Here is a 16,968-nt window from a genome sequence, read left to right on the forward strand (position 1 = left end):
ACTGTTCTGGATTAAGGTGAGAGTTTATAATTGACAAGGATTTGATTTGGTTGAAACAAAAACAGAAATTGCTGGAGAAATTCAGCAGGTCTGGCAGCATTTGCAGAGAGAAAGCAGAATTAACATTTCGGGTCCAATGAGCCTGCTTCAAAACATTCTGAAGAAGTGTCATTAGTATCAAAGCATAAATTCTGCTTTCTGTCCGCAGATGCTGCCAGACTTGCTGAGTTTCTCCAGCAATTTCTCTTTCAGTTTCAGATTTCCATCATCATGAGTCCTTTGTTCTCATTAATTTGGTGCAGTTTTATTTTCCTTTCTTGATTTACCATTTCAGGTACAAAACAACAAACTTCAGATGATTATCCTGCCATTACTTGCAAAGGAAAAGCACAACTATGTTTTGCATTCAAGTATACATCTCAGTTAACTCTGGAAATGAGTAGGCTCCCTGCGAAACATTTGAAGGAATTCATCTGTTCCATAGGTGAGGAGATTAGACCATAAGACAATAAGTTATACGAGAAGAAGTAAACCATTCAAGCTACCGACTCTGCTGTCATTCAATTAGATAATTGCTGAACTGATAATTCTTAACTCTAAACATGTTTACCCCATAACCCTTGAATCACTTCACTGATTAAAATTCTGTTTCTCTCAGTCTTGAATATACTCAGAGACACAGCCCTTTGCAGTAAAGACTTCCACAGATTCGCCACCCTCTAAGAAAAACACTTTCCTTCTCATTCTGTCTTTTATGGGAAACTTCTTATGCTGGAATCATGTCATCCACTCCTACACTGTCTCACAAGGGAAAACAACCTTTCTGTGTCTACTCCATCAAGCCCCCTAGGAAATTTCTACATTTTAATAATGTTTTCTTCCATTCTCCTAAACATCCAAAGAACACACACCCAAACCACACATCTCTCTTCCTAAGGAAATCTTTCCATACTCAGGATCAACCGAACGTACTTTCTCTGGACTTCTTCCAATGGCAGTGTATCTTTTCTTAGATAAGTGGCCCAGTATGCTAGCCATTGGCTGATCAAGTTTAACAAGACATTGCAATGTTTATCCCTTTGAAATAAGAGCCAACATTCTATTTGCTTTCCCTAATACCTGCCCAAATTGGATGCTAGCGTTGGTGTTTCATGCACTCAGATGCTTAAATCCTGCTGTGCTGTGCTTTTTTTTGCAGTCTTTCCTCATTCAAATAATACTTATACATAGTAATAGATCAGTAATTAGAAGCTTAGTGAATAGGTAAGTGCAAATAAATTTTACTTTGTTGTGGCGTAAGTATATTTTCTAATCTGCTAAAGAACATCACTCACATTGCATCCCCAATATGATGCTGACATTAGTGTTCACATAGCTCAGTGATATCTGCTCCTGGGCTAAGTTGGATCTTTCAGGGAGGGTGAGTTACACTGACTAAGAAAACAGACAAGGTCAGGGATGAAAAGCCAAGAAAAGGAAGAATTATTATTTTTATCAGCTGGCGATAAAAGCAAGTAATAGTGAGCCTTCTGTGGATGCAAATCAGGTGACAAAGAAAAATAGTCAGTTGAAAAATAGGTGATTGATTTTCTCTTGTCTGTTTCTTGCAGAGTGATGAAAGTTAATATTATCCCCAAAGAATCAAGTTCTGTTAAAAGTTTTGAAAGTGCAAAGAGACACTAATAGTAGTTTCTGAAAGATAAATTTGACAGGGAGGGTGTACAGAGTAGAACAGCGACAGATGTCTGAAGTGTTTATATGGTGCATGGACATGGAGTAGATTACTGGGGTAGAACTGATTGATTCATTGATTTATTGTAGTCACATGTACCTGAGTTCAGTAAAAAGCATTGTTTTATGAGTAGTACAGGCAGATCATAGCAAACAAGGACATGCAGATCATAGGGTGCTTAGACAATGCAAGGCATACAAGGTTACAGCTGCACAGATGATGTACAAAGCAAGATCAACATCAGTAAGATTGACATCATTTGAAGTTGGAGAGTAACAGCAGAGAAGAAACTGTTATTGAACCTGTTGGTACATGCATTCGAGCTTCTTTACCAGTGATGGATTGATATAAAAGTGAGGACAGAGCCTTTTTGGAATGGAAAAAGGCTGTAACATTCTGGAAGAGTTGAAGGTAGTAACGGGGCTGAATACCAGTTAAGAAAGAGTTGGAGTAATCTGCTTGTAGAATGATGACGGCTAGTGAATCAGTAGGAAGTTTGCAGTTAAAGTTGTGTATATAGTATGCATAAAGTATGCCTATATATTATAGAAAGAACCTTGACATATATTTACCTGCCATGGTGGGAAATTAAAATTTTGGTTGCAATTTCCTTGAGTACAATTAAACATTTTCTGAAGAGCTTAAGCTATTGCCTTGATGGCTGAGTATACACCATAGATACTGGGTTCTTTAAACATTTCAACAATTTTGTAATACTTCTGAGATTTATTTCCTTGTGAGATTGTATTTTTCCCAATTGGTTTCTTTGCATCCCTTCTATTTATAAAGTTTATGTACTCTTTAATAATCTGGTTAGCATCAGATGGGTAAAACTTTAACTTCTTTAAGTAATTTTTAAAATTTGGAATTGTTCCACCTTTGAAAGTAAAGCCCAAAATAATTCCAATCTTTTCAATGTCATTAATACTGGCAACCTCCCTAGAAGTGGACCAGACATTACTGGCAATCCAAATTTTACTTATATTCCGTTGAGTCAATGTGGTGAACAGTTTGATGATTTCTGATGATCTTACAAATGCGATTATAACTTGTACAGTTGACTTCATAATACTTTCAGCTGTCTCATTAATTTTAGCATTTTGGTATTCATCCTTAAAAATTGGAATAAATTTTTGAAATTTAACACATATATTGAGCCTTGCTGCATGTGAGGTAAAACTCTTCAATCCAGCCCGTCCATATGCATCGTCAGAAGCAATGGCTGCGACCCGTTTCCAGTTGAGGTGTTCCATAAGTTGAGCTATGCCATTAGTTTGATGATTGTCATTTGGAACTGTCCGTAAAAATGATGCAAACTTTGTCTTGTCACTGAGTGTTTCTGCTATTGATCCATAACTAATCTGTCAAGAGTTCAAAGAACAAAGCAATATTTCAAAACAGAATCATTTTGTATTGTCAGAATAATACATTTAAATGTCGACATATATCATTTCAAGCAAATATTTTTAATTGAATATTAAAAGCGTGAGATAAAACTTGTGCTTCCTTTTACAATTATTAATTAAGTTTGTGCAGATTCCTTCTAGTTTTAGTAGCATTGAGCTCACAGCCAAACGTCTGATAATGCAATACTAACTCCGTTCTACTCAGTCAGCACAGATTACTAGAAGCACCGTAATGTCACTCTGCTGTAAAATTTCAACTTTCCACTTGCATAGAAAACTCATGTTATGGATTGGCCATAACCTCAAACTTTCCTCATTCTTTAAGATTCTAAGAATGCTCTTTCAAATTGTAGAGCAAGAGATGATTTTCATACCTAAAAATTTATTCTGTAAACCGCTGTAATAATGACTATAGCTGGTAGACCATGATGGCCTGCACTAATAAAAATGCAAGAACAACAGATTGGAAAATATTTTATTGTATTGTAAAGAAACAATTCTTTATAGAGGCCCATGAATAAAATTCTCCACAAAAAGTATGCCAGAGTAGAAATCAGTGGACATTCATTGTCGTTGTGTGCATTCTCCAATTAATCAGACTAGCTGAAACTTTACATCACTATTAATATAATAAGCCATTTCTTATTGGTGAATATGAGCAGTCAAATTTCACATATCAATATATGGGTGAGTTCCAACCTTCCAACTCAGCACCACCCTCATGACCTGTCCTACCTGTCCATCTTCCTTCCCACCTATCCTCTCCACCCTCCATTCCAACCTATCACCATTACCCCCACCTCCATACACCTATTGCACTCTCAGCTACCTTTGCCCCAGCTCCACTCCCTCGGCTCACAAGCCTTATTCCTGATGAAGGGGTCTTGCCCAAAACATCGATTCTCCTGCTCCTCGGATGCTGCCTGACTTGCTGTTATTGAGCTGACTCACAGGCAATCCAGTGAGTTATCTTGTTGGTCAGGAGCAGCTTGTTCATCATCACTGAACATGCTTATCCCCCTCAACACAGAAAACAATTAGGAAACTCCCATTCTAACTGCTTTATGGATACCTACTTTTGCTTCTGGACGTCTCTTGAAACAGCATCTTGTACACATACACACCTACAATTATATTCTGATGCTGCAATCCTTGAGGATGGAATCCTTGTCTGATTTTGCAGTTTCCTCCCTCAGTGACACTGAAACTATATTGCTGTGTCACTGCTATTATCCTAAAATGTATGTACTTCAGCTACATTGATGATCATATTTAAGCTTTTCTTTGTTTGAACCCTGAGTTGTGCCATCATTATCTGAAAACTAAGAAGAGTTTTCATTTGGGTTACATTTGAATGACTACTCCTTCATCAGATGAGGTCAGGATTTGGTATCATGTGACTTCCGATTTTGTCCATCACAGCCTAACACTCCACATAATCACATTTGAATTAATATTGCAGCATAGACTTTGTAAGTTTTTATGTTTGAATTTAATTTTTTTTAAATTTTTTTCATCAACTCATGGTGAATACTGTTTCAAAGTTGTGGCATACATGACAATTTCTGATCCAACTTTCAAACATTAGTAAAGCAATCAAGTAACATATGTTCACCGACCACGTCCTGCTGCAAATTTATTGTGTCAGAACCACTTGGCCTAAGGCTGCAGTACATCTAGAGCCTCAACATCAACAAAGAAGCTGAACTTGCTTAGTGATTTGTACTACATTGAAACCCATAACAAACTGAAGTCAAGGAAATCTGGAGAATGACTTCAGCAGTTTATGTCACAGAGTCATAGAGATGTACAGCATGGAAACAGACCCTTTGGTCAAATTCATCCATATGAACCAGATACCCTAAATTAATCTAGTCCCACTTGCCAGTACTTGGCCCATATCCCTCTAAACCCTTCATGTACCCATCCAGATGTCTTTTAAATGCTGCAATTGTGCTACTTTCTCTGGCAGCTCATTCCATACACACAACTCTCTACATGAAAAAGCTGAACCTTTGGTCCCTGTCACCCTAAACCTATGCCCTCTAGTTCTGGACTCTCCCATTAAAGCATCCCTGGAGGTTATCACCTCTCAGCCTCTGCCACTCCAGGGAAAACAGCCCCTGCCTATTCAGTCTCTCCTTATCAGCTCAAACCTTCCAACCCTGGCAATGTCATTGTAAATCTTTTCTGAACCCTTGCGAGTTTCACAACATCCTTCCTAAAGGAGGGAGACCAGAATTGAACACAATATTCCAAAAGTGGCCTAACCAATGTCCTGTACAGCCACAACATGACCTCCCAACTCTTATACTGAACGCACTGACTAAAAACGGCAAGCATACCAAATGCCTTCTTCACTATCCTAACTAGCTGGGATTCCACTTTCAAGGAACAATGCACCTGCACTCCAATGTCTCTCTGTTCAGCAACACTCCACAGGACCTTACCATTAAGCATATAAGTCCTGCAGTCCTGCCCTGATATGCCTTTCCAAAACGTAGCACCTCACATTTATCTAAATTAAACTCCATCTGCCACTTCTTGGCCCACCTGATCAAGGTATTGCTGTACCTTGCTGTCCACTATACCTCCAACTTTGGTGTCATCTGCAAACTTACTAACTATACCTCCTGTGTTCACATCCAAATCATTTATATAAATGATGAAAAATAGTGGACCCAGCACTGATCCATGTGACACACCACTGATCACAGGCTTCCAGGCTGAAAAGAAACCCGTCACCACATACTCTGTCTTCTACCTTTGAGCCAGTTCTGTATCCAAGTGGCTAGTTCTCCCTGTATTCCATGTGATCTACCCTTGCTAACCAGTCCACCATGAAGAACCTTGTCAAACACCTTACTGAAGTCTCTATAGATCAAATCTACTGATCTGCCTTCATCAATCCTCTTTATTAATCAACTAAGTTAGTGAGACATGATTTACCACGCACTAAGCCATTTTGACTATCCTTAATAAGTCTTTGCCTTTCCAATGACATGTAAATCCTGTCCCTCAGGATTCCCTCCAACAACTTGCCCACCACCGATGTCAGGCTCACTGGTCTGCAGCTCCCTGGTTTGTCCTTACCACCCTTCTTAAACAGTGGCACCACATTAACCAACCGCCAGTCTACCGGCACTTCACCTGTGACTATCAATGATGCAACTATCTCAGCAAGGGGCCCAGCAATCACTTCCCTAGCTTCCCACAGAGTTCTAGGGTACAACTGATCAGGCCCTGGGGATTTATCCACCAAAAAGCATTTTAAAACATCCAGCACCTCCTCTTCTGTAATATGGATATTTTTCTTGTCATCCCTACACCTACCAGCCTTACATTGCACTCTAGCAGGATCATACTGTGTCTGCACTCATTATCTCATTTTTGAAGGCTTCCCATTTTCAAGCCATCCCTTTAACTGCAAACATCTGACCCCAATCGTCTTTTGAAACTTCTTGCCTAATACCGTCAAAATTTGCCTTCCTCCAATTTAGAACCTGTCTATTCTCTTTCATCACTATTTTAAAACTAATAGAATTATGGTCACTGGCCTCAAAGTGCTCCCCCACTGACACCTCAGTCATCTGCCCTGCCTTATTTCCCAAGAATAGATCAAGTTTAGTATCTTCTCTAGTGGTACATCCAAATACTGCAACAGAAAACCTTCTTGAATAGACATAACAAGTTCCTCTCCATCTAAGCCCTTAACACTATGGCAGTCCCAGTCCATTTTTGGAAAGTTAAAATCATCTACCATTACCACCCTATTATTCTTAAAGATAACTGAAATCTCCTAATAAATTTGTTTCTCAATTTCCCACTGACTACTGGGGGGTCAATAGGACAATCCCAATAAGGTGATCATCCCTTTCTTATTTCTCAGTTCCACACAAATAACTTCCCTGAACATATTCCCAGGAATACCCTCCCTTAGTACAGCCGGTATGTTATCCCTTATCAAAAATGCCACTCTTCCTCCTCTCTTGTCTCCCTTTCTGTCATTCCTATAGCATTTGTATCCTGGAACATTAAGCTGCCATTCCTTTCCATCCCTGAGCCATCATCCTTAAATACTTTCATCAACTCTGACTAAACCCCACCACCAAATACATCTTCCCCACCCCACCCCTCTCCACCTTTCGCAAGGACCGTTCCTTTCGCCAATCCTTGATTAGCCACCGACCACCACCCCCATGATCAGCCAAGTTTCTGATACTAAGAATGGTAATTGCTAATTGCTATGATGCCCCAGTCCCATGTTCCTCACCATGCCCTGAGTTCATCTGCCTTCCCTATTTGCCCTCTTGCATTGTAATAAATGCTGTTTAATGTATCAGCCCTACATCATTCTCTGCTTTCTTTCTGCCTGCCCAAACTGTTTGACTTGCTCACTACCTCTCTCAGTCCCATCAACCTCCCACACCCCTCCCCTCCCTCCCACCACCACCACCACCACCAACTTGCTCATTTAAATCCTCCTGAGCAGCTCTAGCAAATCTCCCTGCCAGCATATTACTCGTCTGCTAATTCAGGTGCAATCTATTCTTCTTATACAGGTCACTTCTACCCCAGAAGAGATTCCAATGATCCAAAAATATGAACCCTTCTCACCTGCACCAGCTCCTCAGCCATGCATTCATCTGCTCTATCCTTCTATTTCCACCCTCACTATCTCATAGCACTGGGAGTAATCCAGATATTATCACCCATGCGGACATCCTTTTTAAATTTCTGCATAACTTCTTATATTCTCCCTTCAGAATGTCATCCTTTTCCTTCCTATGTCGTTAGCTCCAATGTGTCCTGCTGGTCCCACTCCCCTTTGAGAATATTCTGCACTTTGTCTGAGATATCCTTGATCCTGGCACCAGGGAGGCAACACACCATTTTGATTTCTCGCTGTCGGCCACAGAAATATCTGTCTGTGCCACTAAAGTGTCCCCTATCACAATCGATCACTTGTAACCTGGCGTACCACTCGTTAGCCATTCTTGGTACCAGAAACTTGGCTGATCATGGGGGTGTTGGTCGGTGGGGCTAATCAAGGATTGGTGAAGGGAATGGTCTTTGTGGAAGGTGGAGAGAGTGTGGGGAGGGGAAGATGTTTTTGGTGGTGGAGTTTAATCAGAGGTGGTGAAAGTATTTAAGGATGATGCGTTGGGACTTAGTACCTATGTTTTAAAATTTTTAATTTTAATCTCAGTAAAACACACAATCAAAAAGAAGCCACTCTACTTACTATTGTAGATTTACAAAAAAAAACAGCAGTAAGGTTACACTTTAAAACTATGTCCTTATCTACTCAATGCTGTTCCTCCAAGGTCAGCTCTGATTATTGCTGTATATTAATTTTTCTCAGATGTACTCTAATGTCCAGAAATACTTGAACTCAATCAGCAAAGGCAGTAACTGCAGATTCACGGCTGTGTCAGGCAGCAGTGTAGGTTTTTTTCTCTCTGTCTCTCACTGACCATGTGGTCTTTGCATTTGCCTCCCTTCCTCCTTTTAAAGTGCTGTTGTTTTGATCTTTCCCCCCCAAATTTCCAAAACAATGCAACAGCTTATAAAACAGAAATTACTGCTCCTGGAATTTGAGGAAATCAGCTCCAACACCTAATAGACCTCAAAAAACAAGCAGGTCTTACAGCCACAATTTACTTTTTTTCCATTCTCCATCTTGGATTGCCATCATGCATAAAATGAGACTGATTGTAGACTTTGCAGTCCAATCAACTCAGTTACTGGGCATCACAGTGGAATTTTCTCACAGCAACATTCTATAAAACTGTGTTAAACAATTTCATCAATGAGGACTATACAGTTCAGTTCCAATCACAATTCCTTAGATAATAAAGAAGTGACTGACTGCATGCTACAGGACCTGGATAATATCCAATTGTGGCCCAGTAAGTACCAGATGATATTTGCGCCACACAAGTATCAGGTAATGATTAGCTCCACCAAAATAGAACATAATCATCTTCCCTCGACATTTAATGCATTACCATCAACAAATCATCACCACTGACATCCTGATAAGATACTGAACTAAGCTGGTTAGATAAATGCTATGGATGCTGGAACAGGTCAGAAGTTAAATACTTTGTGGCAAGTGAGTTACTTCAAAATTCCCCAAAGGATTTAATAAACCAGAATTATAGTGAAATACTCTCCATTTCAACAACACTCAAGTAGCTTTATTTAATTAATTCATAGGCTGTGGGCATCATTAGCTAAGCCAACATTCAGTGTCCATCCCTAGTTGCCCATAGAGTAGTTGAGAGTCAACCACATTGCTGTGGTCTGGAGTCACAGGTGGACCAGACTAGGTAAGGATAGCAGTTTCCTTTCCGGAAGGACATTAGTGAACCAGATGGATTTTTTTCTGACAATTGGCAATTGTTTCATCGTCAACATCATTTGACTTATATTCCAGATTTTTATTCAATACAAATTCCATCATCTGCCATGGTGAAATTTCATCCCAGAGTCCCAGAACATTACCTGGGTCTCCTGATTAATTGTCTCATGATAATACCACTAGGCCATCACCTTACCCCAAGTGAGCTTAATGCCATTCAAAAGCGCAGCAGGTCAGGCAGCATCCAAGGAGCAGGAGAATTGACGTTTCGGGCATGAGCCCTTCTTCAGGAAAGAAGCCCTTCCTGAAGAAGGGCTCATGCTTGAAACATCGAATCTCCTGCTCCTTGGATGTTGCCTGACCAGCTGCGTTTTTCCAGCAACACATTTTCAGCTCTGATCTCCAGCATCTGCAGTGCTCACTTTCTACTCTAATGCCATTCAAAACAAAGAAATCCTTTTGATTGACATTCTAATTATTGAAGTAAAAACTCACCCATTTCAGCATCATGATATTGTAGCTGCAGTATCGATTAACTATAGAATACATTGCAGCAGCTAGTCTAGATTTTCTTATGCAATCATCTTCCAAACCTAAAAACCCAACGCACTAGCTAAAAGGATGAAGCTAACAAGCTCAGGCAAAAACCATCAACTCCAAGGTTCATTCCAACAAACCGTCTCAATTACTTAAATATCACCTTCCTTTAATGTGCCATGGTTATGTTTCCGGACTTCCAAACCTACCGTTTGAACTTCATGATCTGCAGTGCTTCGAGAAGAACATCCACCATCACCTTACCAAGACCAACTAGAGAACTGCTGGGCATAAATACTGGTCTAGCCACCAATGGCCACAACCAAAAACACTGAAAACAGTTGAACCGAAGAACAATGATACATTTTAGAGAATAAAAAAACATACATACCTGTGGAATAAGGTAAAGATTCAACAGCCTTGCAACTACAATTGATATTTCTGAGTAATAGCCTCCAACAACTGCTTTTACATTTGGATTGTAGTTGGTGTAATTACAATGAAGTTCAATCCTACTGTCCGAGGAGTTAAATTTGGAAAGAAATCTTTGGGTCGCTTGTATTGCAGTGATAACCTCGGAGCAACTGTCATAAATTTCATATCCCAGTTTTATACCAGGTAAAAAAGTTGAATTGTTTATCTGTTCGATGGTATATATCATAGCTTGGACATGGAGAAACATGTAAGGATCAAATCTAAAGAGAAATAAAACACAACAGATTTTTCATAATTATAAAAAAACAAAGAATACCATATCACAGTGTTTGTGGTGTGTTTGCAAAGATGGAAAGTTGGTCACTTTACTTTTGAGTTTGAGCTTTAGATGGAAATAAATTAAGTTCTACATCTTATTATTGACCGTAAAATTGACCCTAATGTCACACACTGACACAGACACAGACAGACAGACACACACCCACGTCCTTTCACCACTGCACACTCAACCCAGCCAACAGCATCCTCACCCAGCCAACTTGGATGCCCTCCTGACTGTCATAGTGACCCAGCTGGTAGGCTGACCTCCCCAACCTGAATACCTGAACCACACCAGCACTCAGTGACCCACCCAATCCGCCTAGTCCTCCCTTGACCGTGGGATTCTGTGGACAACATATCCCCATTCCCTGTGTCACCCGAGCATTCCCCACCTTCTGATACCCTTCTCGCTTACGTTTCACCTGCATCATTTCATTAATCAACTAACCATCCCCCCCCCCTCCACTCTTTCACACCTGGCAGCCTACTTCTCACAAACCTGCCACCATAATCCCTCACCCTCTTGCCTGAAACCATATCCCAGCATACTACCCCTTCACCCACCTGGTTCCCCACCGCCTTACCTACCTATCGCCTTACCTATCTTCCAGCTGCTGCCCAACTACCTCACCCACCTTCTATCTTACTATCTCACCCAGCTGCCACACATCCCACTTATCCACCTGGCATCCTGCTTCGTCAACACCCACCAACCACTCTGATCCCTCTCCAACTTGCTGCAAAAAGAGCTTTGTGACTTTTAAACATGTTTCTTATTGGAATAAAGCAGCTAGTGCCATAAAAAGGGGCTGCATCTTGGCTTCCATCTTAAACCCTGCTCTGAGTTCATTTCTGGTCAGTGCCCTATGATTGTCACATCACGGACAGGCCAAATGTGGAAAACTACCGTGAAAGTTACTGACAGGTAAGTGGGCAATCTATAATAGGATTACCTTTGGTCAGATCTGTTATGATGGCAGTTGCAAGATCAGGCATCATATTTCGAGCTGTTCTTAAGATTGCTGGGCATTAGGAGTTTTTTAACACACCATTATAATATAATAATGTAGGACATTGGAACAAGATAGACCCCTTGATCCTTTGAAATTGGTCCATCATTCAATCACATCTTCATAAATCCCTACATTTCCACCTGACCTCCATTAACCTCGACTCCCATATGTGAGAATTAGGAGCAGGAGTAGGCCATCTGGACCTTCAAGCCTGCTCTGTCATTCAATAAGATCACGGCTGATGTTTTTGTGGCCTCAGCTCTACATACCCACCATCTCACCATAACTCTTAATTCTGTTACTGTTCAAAGAATTATCTATTTTAGCTTTAAAAACATTTAATGAGGAAGTGTCAACTACTTCATTGGGGAGGGAATTCCACAGATTCACAACCCTCTGGGCAAAGAAGCTTCTTCTCAATTCAGTTCTAAATCTGCTTTCTCTAATCCTAGTTCCACCCACCAGTGGAAACATCCTCTTTACTTCTATCCTATCTATTCCCTTCATGATTTTATATTTCTATAAATTTACCCCTTATTCTTCTAAATTCCAAAGAATATAATCCCAGTCAACTCAGTCTCTCCTCATAAGCCAACCCCCTCAAATCCAGAATCAATTTACTGAACCTCCTCTGCATTCCCTCTAGTGCCAAACATCCTTTGTCAATTAAGGAGATCAAAGTTGCATATAGTACTCCAGGTGTGGACTTTGCAGCATCCTATAGAGCTGCAACTTAACCTCTCTGCATTTACACTCAATCCCTTTAGCAACGAAGGACAAAATTCCATTACCTTCTTAATTACTTGTTGTACCTGCAGATCAACCTTCTGTGATTCATTTACAAAGACACCCAGGTCCCACTGCACAGCAATGTGCTGCAATTTCAAATCATTCAGGTAATAGTCCTTTTTACAGTTATTCCGACCGAAATGGATGACTTCACATTTATTAACATTGTACTGCAAGACTTTTGCTGACTAACTTAAACTATGTCCCTTTGCAAACTTTCACAGTCCTCTGATCACTTTTCTCTACCATTCATCTTAGTGTCATCGGCAAACTTTGACACACTACATGTGGTCCCCAACTCCAAATCACCTAGATAAATTGTGAATAACTGATCCTGAGGCACACCACTGGTTGCTGATTGCCAAGCAGAAAAGCACTCATTTATTTCCACGCTTTGCTTCGTCTTAGTTAACCAATCCTCGATCCATGCTAATACATCGCCTGTAATGCTATACTTCTTTATCTTATGCAGCAGCCTTTTGTGCAGCACTTTGTCGAATGCCTTTTGGAAATTAGATACATCAATCTGTTCACATAATCCTCCAATACATTCAGAGACCAAACCTCCTCTGCTTTCTGGGGTAGGGAGTTCCAAATATTAAAGACCTTCTGAGATGAGAAATTCCTCCTGCTGTCCATTTTAAATGGGAGACCCTTTATTTTGAAACTGTGCTCATAGTTCTAAATTTCCCTATCTGACATTAAGACCTCGATGACTTGTCATTGTTGCCTTTTAGATATATTAACAAAATAGTTCTCAACCAATGCACTGCCAGAAGTGCTGTATTTCAGATTAAATTTTAAACCAAAATTTCTATCTGTCTTTCCAGATAGATATAGAAAATCTCACAATACTACTCAAAAAATGTGCCGGGGAGCTCTCTAGGCATTTTGACCAATTTTATCCCTTAACCAATGATAACTAGAGCTGACCACGTATTAGATTGAGGTTTGTGAAACTTGAAGTAAGCAAATTATCTGAGCCAATTTCTGAAAATACAACCTTAGTCCATGCACTCAGAGGGAATCTGATTTTATTTTTCATTGTATTATTGACATCCTCACATATCACAGTCCCTCCTGCACTTCACTCACATTCTGATAGCATTGTTATTTTCTACAATATTTATAGACTATAAATAGAATTTTTTTTAGTTCATTTAAGCTTTTGATTAGCTGGATTAGGTTAAGGTAAGTGTTAGCCAGAGTATTCCCTTGACTGTGAAGCTCTGCGTTGTTGAGTCCTTGATAAGAACATGACACATGTATGGCTCCTTTTATCTTCCTTTGTTCCCTTCATTCCTTTAAACTTCTCGCCCATCTTCAATTAACACAAACCTGGTCTTAAAAGAAGACTAGAATTAAATCAAAGCGAAACAACTTAATAAAGATGTTGAAAAGCACAGCCGGTCAGGCAGCATCTGAGGAGCAGGAGAGCCAACGTTTCGAGCATAAGCTGTTCTCCTGCTCCTCAGATGCTGCCTGACCGGCTGTGCTTCTCCAGCACCACACTCTGCAACTCTGATCTCCAGCATCTGCAATCCTCACTTTCTCCTCATTAATAAAGATGCAAAACATACCCTGAGCAGTGCAATGGTCCTGGCTGTGTCCGATGTGTAAGGTTTTCTACCAGTCTGTGGACTGGAAAGAGTCCCCCAATGATGATGTCCCCTGGAGCTCTGGCTGCTACAATATCATCAGGGATATTGCAAGATCCCACTGGATAGACAAGAGAGGCCCAGAAAGATACTGTGAGCACTATCGGTGTCAGAAACATGGTCACTACTTTTTCAACACATCAAGTTGTATGTGAACTGAGATACAATAACTGAGAGGTGACTAGTACCTGTGGTAAACTGAACGTTACTGTACCTCATTTGCTTTTATTCTCATTCAGCAGGGAGGAGCTACACAAGTATTAAGTTGCTCCTCTCTAGTTTAAAAGCAATTTTAATTTCCTTCTTTAATGCCTCTTTTAAATTACAGCAGATAAATTGAATGCAGTATATTAACCAACTGAAGGATAGTTTTGATTAAAAGACACTTAGTTAAGTACATGAATAGGAAAGGTTTAGAGGGATATGGGCCAGGAGCAGGCAGGTGGGTCTAGTTTGGTTTGGGATTATGGTTGGATGGACTGGTTGGACCGAAGGGTCTGTCCCCGTGCTGTATGACTCTATGATACTAGTTGTAATCTCTAGCCTTAAAGAAAGCCAGTGAAAGACCTTATTTTTAAAATTCCTGTCAGTGCTAATTGTGATTTTAAAGATAATTAGAACATAATAATGTATGGAAAAAGGTTAAAAAGCTGCAGATACTGAAAATCAGAAAGAAAATCAGAAATAGTTAGAAAAACTCAGCAGGTCTGGCAGCATCTGTGGAGAGAAAGCAGAGTTAATGTCTTGGGACCAATTCTTCATAACTAGTGGTAGCTAAGAAAAGGTTAGTATATGTGCTGGAAAAAAGGTGGAGGGAAGGGGATAAGAGTAAATGATGGGTGGCTGTGATGCCCAGACAAAGAAAATAACGGTTGGGCAGACAAAGGAATTAGATTAGATTCCCTACAGTGTGGAAACAAGTCCTTCGGCCCAACTAGTTCACACCAATCCTCCAAAGAGTAACCCACCCAGACTCATTCCCCCTAACTAATGCAGTTAACTCTATGGGCAATTTAGCATGACCAATTCACCTAACCTGCACATCATTGGACTGTGGGAGGAAACTGGAGCACCCGGAGGAAACCCATGCAGACGCGGGAGGAACGTGCAAACTCCTCACAGACAGTTGCCCAAGGCAGGAATTGAACCTGGGTCCCTGGCGCTGTGAGGCAGCAGTGATTACCACTGAGCCACGGGTAAAAGTCAGCCTGGGCAAATGAATACCTGTTAATGAGGACCGTCAGTGGCTGACAGTGAGATGCTGGTGGTAGCAGTCAATGTGATGACAGGGTGTGGTGTTTGGGGATTGTGATAAGGAGATGGGAAAAGGTGCTCAAGCCTTAAAATTATTGAACTCAACATTGAGACCTGAAGGCTGCAGAGTTCCAAGTGGAAAATGAGGTGTTGTTCTTCCAGCTTGTGCTAGGCTTTGCTGAAGCACTGCAGCAAGCCCGAGACAGACATGTTGGCCAGGAAACAGGCTGGTGTGTTGAAATGGTAGGCGACCAGAAGCTCCAGGTCATTTTTGCTTTGAAAAGCTGCCAGGCTCTGTGCCTGCACTCCAAGGCTCAGCACGACAGAAGTATAGTAAGTTCTGAAAGATGTGGCACAGTGCAAAAAGGCAAGGCAGTGATGCTGTGAGCAAAGTCAGTGAGTGCTCAGAGAACAAGCTAAGTTCCCCAAGATACACCATGCTCCAATCAACTGGGGAACAACCAGTAAAAAAAAACAGTAGTACTTGGAACTGAGTGTACTTGTCCTGCAACACTGTTCTGAGTTATATTAAAAAAGCAAGAACATTACACGTCAGAGCAGGAGTAGGCCATCTAGCCTTTCAAGCCTGCTCCACCATTCAATAAGATCATAGCTGATCTTTTTGTGGACTCAACGCCACTTACCCACCCTCTCACCATAACTCTTAATCTCTTCATTGTTCAAAACATTCTGAGGTATGTAAATCAAGTCTGATCAGAATGTGTCATTTGCAAGTTTTACTGTTTCTTTCCTTTTGATGGGTGCTAATCCCTGCACAAAGCTGACCTGGCAGTGGTATTCCCAGCTTTATTCTAAGTGAGTCAGTGAAATGTTATGAGAGTGTGAAGTTGGTACATGTCTGATGCCAACCTCCTTTGATAAAGGATGTCCCTATCCAGTGAGCATGCCTGAGCTGTTGGCAAATGTTGGGCAAGGTGGAGACCGGGAGTAACAAATAGCAAGCTGGACCCACCAGATATACACTCTGACTTTTATATTGGGAATCGGCGCCATCTGGCTCCTCTTTCACGTGAGGAAGAATGGAAAAACTGCATGTAAATGAGCCATGAATAGGTGTAACTGAGAAGTGAATGCATGTAAATGAGTTTTTGTCTTGTTGTTTAAACCTTGGGTACAAAATTAGACTCTTTATCTTCAATGTCGAGAATCACATTTTTCCAATCTTACTGTATTTTCCCAACTGACTCGCCACTGCCCTCATCCTTCAGCTCAGGGGCTGGGGGAATTCAGCCCATGGTCTCACCAAGACCCTGCTCTATTGAGGTAACAGCTCAGCAGATATTGTTAATACAGCTGTCAAAGGGACTGTGGACCTTATTTTGATTGACTGTTGTATAAACAGTTCAATTCATGATCAGTACTTAGCTTGTTTATATTCTACATCAATTACGTAGATCAGACACCTCGGTATCATGCATTCACATTTGCTAATGAT

The 16,968-nt window shown here is 40.7% G+C and overlaps 1 protein-coding gene across 1 annotated transcript in view; it reads right to left on the bottom strand.

Annotated features, from left to right (window-relative positions):
• The window catches only part of LOC122539908 (G protein-coupled receptor family C group 6 member A-like), a 57,761-nt gene that overhangs the window by 10,147 nt on the left and 30,646 nt on the right, over window positions 1-16,968 (bottom strand). The window contains exons 2-4 of the mRNA XM_087976644.1: window positions 14,181-14,319; window positions 10,434-10,737; window positions 2,386-3,093 (exon numbers count right to left, since the gene is read on the bottom strand). Of these exons, the coding sequence (XP_087832770.1) occupies window positions 2,386-3,093; window positions 10,434-10,737; window positions 14,181-14,319 (1,151 nt within the window). The remainder of the gene's footprint in view (window positions 1-2,385; window positions 3,094-10,433; window positions 10,738-14,180; window positions 14,320-16,968) is intronic.

The sequence above is a fragment of the Chiloscyllium plagiosum genome, unplaced genomic scaffold (assembly GCF_037043375.1).
Source record: "Chiloscyllium plagiosum isolate Xiang-an unplaced genomic scaffold, Cpla_swu_hap1 HiC_scaffold_3, whole genome shotgun sequence".
NCBI classification, from domain to species: Eukaryota; Metazoa; Chordata; class Chondrichthyes; order Orectolobiformes; family Hemiscylliidae; genus Chiloscyllium; species Chiloscyllium plagiosum.